Below are 12,926 nucleotides of genomic sequence, written 5' to 3'. Positions count from 1 at the left end.
TTAACAAAAGAAGATAGGACAAAGATAAGGAAGATAAAGATAAATATAAAAATTATTAATTAACATAATGAAGATTTGTGAACTGATACATCAAAATATATATTATTGAAAACATCAATTAATTTAATTAACTAAGGATAAATAATAACTGACTGTAATAAACAATTAAATAGAAAATTAATAATATTAAGACAATAGTGAACGTTATCATAAAGAATAATAGGTGGAAATTTAAATGAATATAATGAAGTGGAAAAAAATATATTATTCTGGGACTAGGTCCCTTTAGAATAATTACAAAGGCAACTTTAATTTTATAATAACATTTATTGGCTATAAAACAATGTAGCCACACTTAATTATAACTTATATACAGAGAGAAAAAATATATTAATTAAAAAACTAACTGACTAAGTAAAAACAAAACAAAAAGTTAATTACAAAATATCTGTGCTACTATAGTATAATGGGTTAGCTTGGTGAAGCAAAAGGTAGTGAAATATAAGGGATTTAAACGAGGAAAGGGTTGGTACATGACATATACTAGAGGGAATGGAGTTCCAGAGATATGCAGCTCGGGTAAAAAACGATTTATCAAACGCAGCAGTTCAGTGAGGTGGAGGTAGTTGTCAGATAAACAGGACCTGGTAGTATGGGATTGGACAGATAATTTGAATTGCAGGCTTTCTAGGCTATAGGAGGGGTGTTGAGTACTAATTGCTTGGAATAAAAAGGAAGCTAGGAAATACTGGCATCGGAAGGATGGATAGAGCCACTTCAGCTCTGTGTAATACTGGGTTATGTGCGTATCTCTGGTGATCCCAAAAATAAATCGTACTGCACAATTCATGAGATGTTTAAGTTTAGATTCGAGATTACCCAAGAGTCCACCATATACCAGGCGGCCATAGTCAAAGTGGGGGTAAACAAGAAAGGAAACTAAATATAAGTGAATAAACAGTAAGCATTACAAGTAAATTAATATTAAGTAAAAATATAATGTTAAAGGAAGCTAGTGGATTAATAAAATGTAGATAAATAGGAATGAATTAAGAAAATAATATTTTGCTATGTCAAAAGAACAGTAAAGTTAAGGGTGAATAAAATGACTAGAAAACAATCAGGAAATATAAATAGTAATGTGAAGGTCGTTGTGCTTGATTAGATGGTTCTGACTCCAATTAAAGATGTGAGGTACTGTTTACAGAAGGTTTCGAGGCGTGTTCATGCAGGTTAGTAGTTGGTATAAATCCTTGTAGGATGAAAAATTCACACTGTAGGGAACAAGCCTAGCAGTCGTGAAAGGGGTTACAAGTCCAACACAAACTAGCCATAGATCCTTGCACAAAGAAATCTTCACTCTCCAGGAAACCAGCCTACAGTAGCAAAGGGAATTGTAAATCCTATAGGAACTAGCTAAGTCCTAGGAGGTCCTTACAAAAGGAATGAAAGGTTTAGAATAGATGAGGTGACAAGTTGGAATTAGGATGAAATAAGAACACATCAGATATATTTATAAATAGAGGAAGAATATACTAATCTAAATATGTCTATTTACTATGTTATAAGAAGTTCCAATTAACAGGTAACTGTAGGGTAATCAGCCTCTTAAGAATGCATAGGCTAGTGAGAGGCACAGTCTATAAGAAATTACCTTACTGTGAATCAGCATATTCTTTTTTTTACATTTATTTATTGAAATAATATATTTACAATTATGATAATATTTATATGACTTATAAATTAGAACATTAAACTGGTAGGAAGCCATGACAAAGTGATAGTTCTTCCACTCGCTCCTAGGTAGTGTCGCTACAGTAATATAAGGGAGTAATAAGAAAAACAATAATACTTGATGTGAGATGTGAAAAAGGTACTAACGGTTAAGATTTGAAATGACAGTTAAGCTTTGTAAACAATGGTGAATGAGTGTGGGAAGCACTAAAAACTTAACCGTTTTTAGTTTTAAATGAAGATAGGTGAATAATTAGTAAGTATGACAAGTAAATTTTCACAATTTAAATTTCTACCTATCATTCTTTGTAGTAACATTCATTATTGCCTCAATATTATTAATTTATGATTAATTACTCTATCAGTTATTAATTCTCCTTAGTTAATTAAATTAATAGATCTGTTCAGTAATATATATTCTGATGTATCAGTTCACTACTCTTTATTATGTTAATTAATAATTTTTGTATTTATCTTTACCCTCCTTATTATTTTATATAATTTTTTTATTGTTTGTGTACCTCCACAAATACATTTTTTTTTTTTATCACTCTATTACTCTCAAGTTAATTCTACTTTATTTATTTATTTTTATTTTTACCCTTGATAAAGATATACATTTTTGGTCAAAACATTGGTAATAAATAAATAGTTGTCGACCAGTTTTTATATTGTTTAGAACGTTGCCCTGACCATCTCCTTCAAATTCACATACGATCAATTATAAATACATAAATATACATGTAACGCATGTTATATTTTAGATGGAATAAACAAAAGTTTAATCAAAACTCTTATGTGGTACTTACAAAGATATTAAAAAGTAAAAAAAAATGTTAAGGATCAATTTTCAACTAAGCTTCAAATATATCTTTTCATTAACCAGTGGAATAAAATTGAAATAGTTTGTAATTTGACTTGTCGATTTAATTGTACAGATTCGTATGTGAAGCATCAAACAGGAATAGCAAATTTAAAAGCCTTCCCCCTCCCCATTCTTCTTTCTTCTCTCCACTCAGTCGACTGGACTGCCAATGAAAATTTTAAAACTAAAGAAAAATTTTAATAATAAAAATAAACGAGAACATTTGTCAGTAAAAACGTGTAGACTTTGAGGTAGGAGGGGTTGTTTATGGTGAGGAGGAGAAGAGAAGGGGGTGTGCGAACTCCCTTCTCCTAAAGGCAAACTCATTTTAAAGGTACTATACATGGTTTTATCAGAAAAACTCATTATTTCAGGATTAATGGCTGTGAGGCAAATGAAAAATTGTTTGTTTGCAGTAGATTATTTTACTAATGAACTAAGTCAAAATCTAAATAAGTGCATTTTATGATCTTCTGCAACAGTCACATGAGAATGAATGGAATGAAAAACTCATTATGCCTCACTGCTTAGTGGCTTCTTTATTTAATATTTAAATTACATTCAGAAATGTAGGAGTTGGTAGCTATGTGGTAAGGGACTGTGCTACTATCTCCAGGGAGCCTGGTTCATATTCAGCTGTGGTAGACAATCATTTTTTGCTTCACTGTAGCCCTGAATCAACAGTAGGTTCAGGAGCACTTTAGGGTCCTTCCAGCCTTCTATAATGGATACCCTTAATTGGGTAAAAATCTGGCAGTCAAGCGTGATTCTGACCAATTCCTTGCACAACATTTGGTCTAATAACAGTACTTCCTTACCCTTCATTGTAACAGCACAGATTTAATTTTTTTTAAATATTCAGAAATAATATGTTAAGTATTCAGAATTCAAACTTCCAAAAGTTTCTTACCAGTTCAGTATTTGAACTTAGTGAGATAATTGGCAATCGCACCAGATTACCTTATATTTTTCAATATTGAAAAGTTCATCTCCATCTAGATACTCTAAATCTACAAGTCTAGAAAACCTAAATTTAATTATTGAATTACGTTTTCCATTTTTTTTTTCAATTCTGACAACTTGATTAAAGGTATACTGTGGGCAAGATAAATTGATAACTTTATTTTTTAATTTTCTTTATTCAGCCTACTCTGTGGGCAATACAGGCATGCAGCTAAGGTTTGAAGAATGCAAACTTAACAATTTTTTTTTCCAGTTGTTTGTTCCCCTCTTTCTGCTCCTCCTCTGTCTCGTGACTTTCCACAAACCAGTCTTCTTTGCCTGAGGTTGAACTGGGCAGGACCCACTAATCTTTTCGACCCACTCACAAAATATTTATAATTCAGTAACCAGCTGAGGAAAATCAATCTCTATGAAAACATAGAGTCCAATTTCCCTCAGTGGTTAAGCCCTTTATTCCTCAAAGGTGGGACAAACCACAATTATGTGCTCAGAACGGCATGCCACGATTACGGCATAGGGGGTTGACATCCATCCCATGGCAATAAAGGTTAGCTTGAAAGCCCCTTTACCCTGTCAGGAATTGGGAGATCCAGTAGTCTTAGGGGACTACATTGCTTTTAAACATGATGGTGCGAAAGTACTTCCTCAAGGTAGATCCTTTCAGGGTCATCACCCACTGCCGGTTCTATACTTCTATTGTGTCCTCCTGGAAAATGATTTTCCATTTTCTGGGGTCCCCCTCAATTGTCGTCCGGATAATTAAATTTTTTTATTAAATAAAACCAAAAATTGTATCCAATTATGTCTCAACACTTTATTTCTCACTAGTCCAACGTTTCGGCCATTCCAGCCATCTTCAAGGACATCTAAATATTCAACAGCTTATATTATATCTTCATTTTTAAACATTTACATCATTATTCAGTATATAATATAACATACCTTCAATACAAAAGAAAATGACCTGGGCAGAATAGCCTGCAATAGAAAATGTGAATTAATGTGAGGAGGAGTTTTGTATTGAAGGTATGTTATATTATATAGTGAATAATGATGTTGTTGTAAATGTTTAAAAATGAAGATATAATATAAGCTGTTGAATATTTAGATGTCCTTGATGATGGCTGGAATGGCCGAAACGTTGGACTAGTGAGAAATAAAGTGTTGAGACATAATTGGATACAATTTTTGGTTTTATTTAATAAATAATTACCTTGTCTCAAAAATTTTTGAAATAATATAATTAATTTTTTTTAATTAATTTAATTTAATAATTCCTCTTTTTTGTACATATATTTCAACATGTCTTCTCGCAAGAGGAGGCCGAGAGAAACCCCTCCTGCTAAGACCTGCACCACCTCATGAGGTGAACTCCTGTAAGCTGTAGTCACTCGTAGCATAGCCCTCCATAAGAGTTGATAATATCAGGGCAGGTTTAACAACAAAACAAATGAAACTGTTCAACATCCTACACCAATATAACTGTTGTGATTGTTTACTGGATGTATGAATTAAGAATCATAATATGATAGGAAAAGGTTGGTTTAAAGTTTTTATTTTTCAGTTTTTCAAATTATAACTTTGTATCAATTTACTGTTTAAATTGGAATAGATGATCCATAATAGCAGACAGAGACTGTACACTGAAAACAATATAAACTATTAATAATTCAAAACATTAATTATGCATTGGAAGAAGATAGTTGACCATATAAAGTAGATTGTAGGAAATAGTCCAGGTGGCAGTCAATAAAGCTATCAAAATAGTAAAAGAAAACTATTTTGATACCTTTATTGACCACCACCCAGACTATTTTTCTACAATTAATTATTTATAAATATAAATGTTAAAATAGTGAACTTTTACAGTTGAAATGGATACTTACAAATACAATTGAACACAAAAGAATTTACATAAGATCAGTCAATAATTATTTTTAAATAAGTTCTTATTTATGCCTTTCCTTTAAATAACACAGCCAATCCTCCACTGCTCTTTTGTTATATTCACTTTTAACTAAAAAGAAATACTCATCGCACGTATTGCAACAAGCTTCATCTTCTTTCATTCTCAAATCTTTTCCTGAAAAAGTTCAATATTTGAAAATGTGTATGTTAAAGTCACCTCAAATTGAAAATGTCTTTTGTTGGAAAGAACAAAAACAAACTGGTTCAGAAATAAATATTTATTTTTTAACGTAAAATTAACAAAAGAGTTATAAAATAATGAATACAAATAAAAATAAAAAAGCCTTTTAGATAAAAATAAAATTAGATATATAAATTTATAAAACAGAAGAGACAAATTTACAAAAAAACAAATATAAAATAAATACTGGTCAACGAAAGGTTGAGCCACTCCGATAGGTCAGAGGAAGAGATTTTGCTTGTTGAGATGTGTAGATCACCGCTCTGTAGCTAAATACACTGCTGCAGTGGCCTAAGGTTGGTGCAATGGCTCATAAACAGTCGAAATGTCCCAAAAGCCAAGATGGCCACACTGCCACTTATTGAGGGTAGTCAGGGTCTAGTTATTTTAATGAATTACGAGAGCCGATTAATTAACAACAACTCATATTGCACTTAAAGGCCAGAAACGCAGAAAAGGTCTGGTACTATTGACTATTTAATATCGACTAAACCACTCAAAAATGTTCAATAAATAACAGCAAATGAACTCAGACAGGGCTGGTTACAAACAGTCATGGCCTCTAATTAGCCGGAACTAATATTCAAGTCGAAACGCCAGAAACACAGAAGAGGTCTGGTTTCGGATTTTAATATTGACTAAAAATAATAAAAAGGTCCACAAACAATACATTATAAATGCAGACAGGGTCGCATACAAACGATCATGGCCACTAATTAGCCGGAACTGATTTAAAAACGAAGATGGTCGGCATGCTGCTAGGCGACCTCTTAGCAACGGTTATTAACCCTTAGCAACAGTCTCTATTACTTAATTATAACACAAATATAAATACACAATTTTCTTCTCAAATGACTAAATCCAATTAAAATAATATAAATACAAATAAATGTAATAAAATTAAACACTAATACTGATTAAATACAATTTACAATAAAACACAAATTAATTATAAAATATGGCGTTAAAAGTTTACTAGAAATAAACATAATTTTTGCCATAAAACCACCTCAAATTATAATAAGTTATGATAAATATGATTCTAATCACAGGAAATTAGATATCATTCCTAACATATGTATGAGGATAGTAAACAACTTATCCTTGGAATACTAGAATTTTAAGCATGTTGTCTGACTTGTAAGTCAGAGAGCTGTAGCTCTCAACGATTGAAGTGTACATTGTGACACAAATTCTCTCTTATTCCCATTTCTGACAACTCATTCACACAAAAAATAGGAGACTACGTCAAGACGTACCAAACACATAATAATAGAAAAAAATGAATACAATTTGAAACCTGAATTGTACAATTTGAAAACTAGTTTGTAGTAATGTAAGTAGTAGTATGAGCAGATAATTAATTATGGATTATATATATGAGGCAAAGATGATTGGAGGAGTGGTCATTGTAGAACTAAAATGAGTAAAAACTTATTTATTAGTCCCAACGTTTCAGCCAGAACTTCAAGCCTTCATCAGGGTAAAGAACAACCATAACAAATAAAAAAAGATAACAACCATAATGATTAATTACAAATTAATTGGAATTACAAAAAAAAGAGAAATATAAGAAGATAACAGATAATGTAGGCAATATAATGCATGTTGTAATATCATAAGAATATTGAAACTGATTATAATAAAATGCAAGGAAAAAGTAATATTAAAATAAAAAATAAAAAATAATATAGATATGTGTCAACTAAATAACTACAAGTACAAGTACAAAATTGGAAATTATTAAAAAAATTAAGTAATATAAAAATATAAAGAAAAATGCATATTTCATTAATTAGATCATAAGAAAAAATGCAAAATTAATGAAGTAGGTATAAAATTTATTTCTACTTTTTTAATTTTGTTTTTCAAGTCATGATCTAATTAATTCAGAATGCAGAAAAAAATTCTGTGTGATTTTCTTTTACCAAAAATTTTAATTTTTTTTCCTAGACTATACAGTCCTTGAAGGATAGAAACTTCACTTCTTAGGGAATAAGCCTAAATGTCATGAAGAAGAAGGCAAGTCCTAGGAGATAGCTCGAACTTTGTAAGAAGGAAACTACACTGCAGTTGCCAAGGGGATTGGAAGTTCTGCAAGAACTAGCCCTAGGTCCTTTCAAAAGAAGTAATAAGATATAGTAGTATGAAGAAATCCAGAGAATACTGAATGAAATAAAACACATTTCATACATTACCAAACATAGTATTACAATTTGAGGGGATATTCACACTTTAACTTTTTTTTCCAAGCCCCTAAAATTAATTAAAAATATAAACAAAATAAAATAAAACAAGTATAACATAAAAGAAAATATACTGTACATCTGCGCTAGTTCCTTTTACTAGAGCAGAGCTCCATTCTGAGGAATGACTGATTTTATAAAATGAAAGTGTTGGTGGTTAATTTCTGAGTTTTGTGAGGTGTTGTGGCACACCTCGTTTCATTGGCGCACTAAAACTAATACATGTCTCTGTCACTTGTATGGTTGGATTCGATTGGCTACTGTGATGTAGGTCTTGCCAACGCACTGGAGGGGGTACTGGTGTTAGTGTTTGGAAGAGAGGATTGGTCAATGATTGGAGAGAGTCAAAGAACTTGACATGCTTCTGACCAATGAACTCTGATCTAGATCTAGGAGTTGATGCAGTTCCAGAGGCTTCTTCTTCTTCTTCCATGATGTTGTGCGGACCGTCCTCCACAGCATGCTGTCCTGGAATCCCAGAAGGTGGCGCTGCGTGCCGTCGGAGAGGTATGTGAAGAGTGGAGCCCCATATAGAAGTGCTGGCCTCAAGATGCTCTTGTATATCTGCAATTTGAGCCGCTGAGAGAGCGATGGTGTTGTGAGAAGGTGGTTCAGTCTGTAAGGCGATAGAACTGCTCCCTGTGGAACTCCGCATGTCAGTGGGATGGAGCAAGAAGCTCATCTCGAACCCCCACAGAGATGGTCCAGTTGTCAAGGAACGATGCTACGACACTGTAGAGTTGCTCAGGACATTCGAGGTCTATGAGCTAACAACATAAAATGCCATGAGACATAGAATGGAATGCCTTTGTACAATTTATGGAGATCATGGCCATAGCATGGTTCCAATTGAAGCTGGAGTTCACTTCATTCTGGAGCTTCATCAAATGGTGTTCCGTACTCATGTGTGCCTGAAAGCCATTCTGCTCGTAAGGGATAAGGAAGTGTTCATCACAGAATTCCCGAAGGTAATTCAGGATGATCTTTTCGTAAACCTTAGCGAGATGCGGTAGCAGACTTATGGCCCTGTAATAGTCGGCGTCAAACCCTTTCTTCTTCGGCTTGAGGAGTGGAAACAGTATGTTTCCATTTGTCTGGGAAGTATCTCAACTTCAAGCACGAATTTTACAGGTTGGTGGGCTGAGCGATTCCCTTCCTCGGTAGTTGTTTCAGCAGAACGGTCTGTATTACATCGTTACTAGGGGCCCGGTTTCCATGACATCGTCTTAAGATGGCCTTCTGTTGTTTAGGTGAGACAAACATACAGTTGTTCTTACGGGCCATTTGTGGTGTCGAAAGCAGAGCCCCTGTCTGCACTTCACTATCCCGCTGGTAGTGTCAAGCCAATGTGTCGGCCCCTGTCATGCACGCGATCTGCCGAGGTCTTCTTGGTCGCTACCTTGGTGAGCTTCCAAAATTTCCTGTAGTCGCCATTACCAATACATCAAATGGTTACTAATTTGTACAATCAAAGTATCTAAAAGAAATACACATTTCAATATGTGATGTTTGCCTGAGGACTGTAGTAGTTCTAGTTGCGTCGGCTAGGTAGCGTCGCATCTGTGTTAAGGGTCCATCGGCAGCTTGATCGGTGATCAACAGATAGTAGCATGGTCCCTACATGTTAAGGTGGATCCACATGTTGACCGCTCGCCACGGATCGGAGGCTCGTACAAATGCTCGGCAAACAAAGAGCGGACCATCCACATGTCAGTGTTATTCAGAGAGGGAAGCATGGCGGACGTACTAGTGGTTTCAGCCATTGCACTTGGATTGTATTATTTTTATTACAAAAAAAGAAAATGAAAGGAAATTAAATATAAATAAATAAGATTAAATATAAAACTTATTATAAAAAGTACTAGCACATACCTTTAACCTCCTAACAGCTCTCAGTTGCAACTAGACATAGAACAATGGTGGAGATACTACACGAGCGCTCTCACGAACCCCTTTGATCTGTGTCCAAAAAACCGACTCTCGACGGATCGGCAACGAGCCTAGGCCAACCAAGCCAAGCGACCCATCCACATGCTCGTGTATGTCTGAGTTCGCCATGGCTTGGCCAACATGTAGAGGCCCCTTTAAATGTAAACAAAGAAATATTTAATTTTGGATCGTAAAATTCATTCACTACACCACTAACGTTCAGGGATGTTCAAAATTTATTTTTGGAATTACTAGGATAGAATAAATGGTAGGAACAAATTTTAAATCACTATATGACATCTCACATTATCGACTTATAAAAGAAGGATAAAAACTATTACGTTTTGTTTCCTTTTTTTTCATTTTTAACCAACTTCTGAAGGCTTTCTTTGAATAGTCTTTCTTTAGTACTTCTAGTTCATTCTCTTTTCTTCTCAAGCATACTTCCTCCTTTTTTTGTTTTGCATCAATTTCCTTTGCCTGAATTTTTTTTTTTAAATTAATAAAATATATATATTTGATTAATAAACAAAAAGATCAAGAATTCATTACTTTGGATTTCTTTATCTCCAACCAGTCTGAAATTGATTGTTTGTTAGCACTACGCACCATCCGGTCAATGATATTAGTTAGACAGTGTTGTGCATCATGAATTTGAGCTGTTCTAAAAGTCTCCAAAGTTTTTCTACTTTTCCATTCATCGAAGGATACTCCTTTATTTTTATTTTTCTGAAGAAAAAAATATATGAATCAAGGTATATTTTATAACATTAAATTTTAGATAATGTAAACGAGCTCATTTGTGTTGTGGTATTCTGACTACGTAGTTATTACACGTTTGACATTTGCCGCAAACCAAGTCTTGTCCAAATGCTTGGTGAACAAAGGAAGCGAGAAATGTCGGTACCCACGTGCTTTGTGTTCTTTTGACTTTTATCGACGATTGCATTCTAATTATACCAACAAAATGAACAGAATAAAGATAGGCGAAATGAAAAGAAACATAAATATGAACTAAGTAGATGGTTGATGATAAAAATGGTACTATATAACCTATAAATTCAATCTTTGTTTTAGAATTTTTATCAGAAACTTGTTAATTTAATCATCTAGATATATTAAGTCTTTATAAATGTATATTAGTGCTATGTCAAGATTTGAAACAATGTATTTATACCAAATCCATAGGATTTTAAAATATGCAATCTTAAACTAGGTTAATTTTTTTAATCTGTAGGTTGGACATCTATGTCTGCTCTAGTTTGTGTTGTGTTCATTTATTCATTCAAATGTAAATAATTTTGCATATAAACTGTATAAATAGTATTATAATTGTAAATGTATTGATTGAATAAATAATGTTTACCAAAATTATATACTGAATCGCAAAAAATAAGTTTTTACAGATGGTGCCTCTCACCGGCCTTTTTCTTTGTAGAATCATTACCTCAGAGATGCTGGCAAAACTACCTTCTTGGGACAGTAAATAAGCACATTCAGTTCTTCCAACCATTTTTTTTTTTATATATTTATAATGTATCTTATTTCACGTTTTTTTTTCCTACTAGATATCTCCTCTATCCTCTACATCTTTTATCCTTTCGTAAGGCCCGGTGGCTGGCTTCTAGTCCGAATTTACATATCATCCCATCTATTCAACTCCTAACCATCTACCTTACCTATTAGATTACGCATTGTCGTGGCCTTCTGTTCAAGAGTACCCCATATAATTATTTGGAGTCAGAACTAATACATCCACCTCGGCAAATTCATTGAGAGTCTTATAAGAAGTAGTATAATGGAGAAGGTAAGGTACCATTTAGAGTGAAGCAAAAAACGTAGGTCTTGTGAAAACCGTGTGCGTGACAAAGAAGAAGTAGGAGCCAGTCACTGACGTCCTTCTACCACAATTTACATTAATAAGTTAGTTGCCAAATGAATTTATTGATTCAAGCACAAAATTGCTTTGTGCCTTAACGTAAACCTTAACCTGATCAAGAAGTGCCTGGTCTACTCCCCTCTTTTTGGCTTCACTTTCCCTTTGAAGGAGAGTAGGGTGTACCATCCTCCTTACTATGATAAAAAATAAAGAATCAACACTAAAAAAGTAATAATGCTACATTTTAAATCTCAAAAGTTAGGCAAAATTTATGACAGTATACAATTTTTAACACAAAGGTGTCTTATTCTACTGCCAATCTTCACAGATCAGCTTTCTTAATGAGTTGAGAATATCCTGCTACCCTCTGTAGCGAAATTTTGATACTAATGACTTACTCCACTGTTCTAAATAAAACAATACTGAAAGATAACAAGTAATTAAACATTTAGTAGTAGTAATAAATAAGTGGATGGGCATTTTTCCTTGTTACCACAGTCCTAACATAATACCAGATGGTTTCAACCTTAAAATGTCCAATAGTTGACAACGTCGGCCGTTTCTTGTTGCGGAAGACTCTTATTTCTAGGAAAAATTGATATTGGTAGTGTAAATTTAATTAATTCTGAATTGCTCTAAGAAAGGTGAAAGCATTACAATAAATAAACAATCTTTCTTTCATTACGATCCGTGAAACAACAGATAATTGGTGGATTAGGTTGTGGACCTGAAGTTGAGAGCCCATTATTTCCAGAACCGCCTTATTTCGTACTGGTTTCAATAAGTAAAAATTTCTGAATTAATGCCTTACCACACTGTCACTTTCAAAGGTTCATCATTTGTTAAATATAAGTCCTAAATCAATCAATTGATTCTAAACTGAACTCGTTGACATTTCATGACTTAATAGTTTCTTTATTTTTTTAGTCAACTTTAAAAACTAACTTTACGAATAATCTTGTTAAGAAAGCTAAGATACAAACCAATAAAGCCGATAGACAGTCTCTTAAATCTGTTTTTTGAACGCTATAACTACTCTTCATCATCCAAAGAAAAAATATATATTTATTTCGTAAATGTATGAGTTTTTAATTTTGAAAATTAGTTTATGTGATTTACCATCATTGATTATTGAAATGTAATACTAACATATGTTTTAAA

General features: G+C 33.2%; 1 protein-coding gene across 2 annotated transcripts; it reads right to left on the bottom strand.

Annotated features, from left to right (window-relative positions):
* Positions 1-3,757: 3,757 nt before the first annotated feature.
* LOC106681256 (uncharacterized) lies at positions 3,758-12,896 on the bottom strand. Of its 2 annotated transcripts, none has more exons than XM_014421495.2 (5): positions 12,749-12,896; positions 10,439-10,615; positions 10,228-10,366; positions 5,449-5,645; positions 3,758-4,268 (listed from the first exon to the last, which is right to left on the bottom strand). In XM_014421495.2, the coding sequence occupies exons 1-4, from the start codon at positions 12,809-12,811 to the stop codon at positions 5,512-5,514; spliced, it is 513 nt and encodes a 170-aa protein (XP_014276981.1). In that variant the 5' UTR covers positions 12,812-12,896; the 3' UTR covers positions 3,758-4,268; positions 5,449-5,511. The 2 variants fall into 2 exon arrangements, with proteins under 2 accessions (XP_014276981.1, XP_014276972.1); XM_014421486.2 differs by lacking the exon at positions 3,758-4,268 and adding an exon at positions 4,829-5,205.
* Between the last annotated feature and the right edge of the window lie 30 nt (positions 12,897-12,926).

The sequence above is a fragment of the Halyomorpha halys genome, unplaced genomic scaffold, assembly GCF_000696795.3.
Source record: "Halyomorpha halys isolate HHAL.00 unplaced genomic scaffold, Hhal_1.1 Scaffold19.1, whole genome shotgun sequence".
Classification (NCBI taxonomy): Eukaryota; Metazoa; Arthropoda; class Insecta; order Hemiptera; family Pentatomidae; genus Halyomorpha; species Halyomorpha halys.
Note: the sequence above shows the minus strand (reverse complement) of the source record. Positions and strands in the feature narration are given on the sequence as shown.

What these genes read in the sequence shown, in the direction of transcription:
- LOC106681256 (XM_014421495.2), bottom strand. Translation starts at nt 12,811, where the DNA reads ATGATGAAGAGTAGTTATAGCGTTCAAAAAACAGATTTAAGAGACTGT. An exon ending in ACTGTCTATCGGCTTTATTG is followed by an intron (nt 10,616 to 12,748) that starts GTTTGTATCTTA and finishes TTTTTTCTTCAG; the next exon opens with AAAAATAAAAATAAAGGAGT. An exon ending in TGGAGATAAAGAAATCCAAA is followed by an intron (nt 10,367 to 10,438) that starts GTAATGAATTCT and finishes AAAAAAATTCAG; the next exon opens with GCAAAGGAAATTGATGCAAA.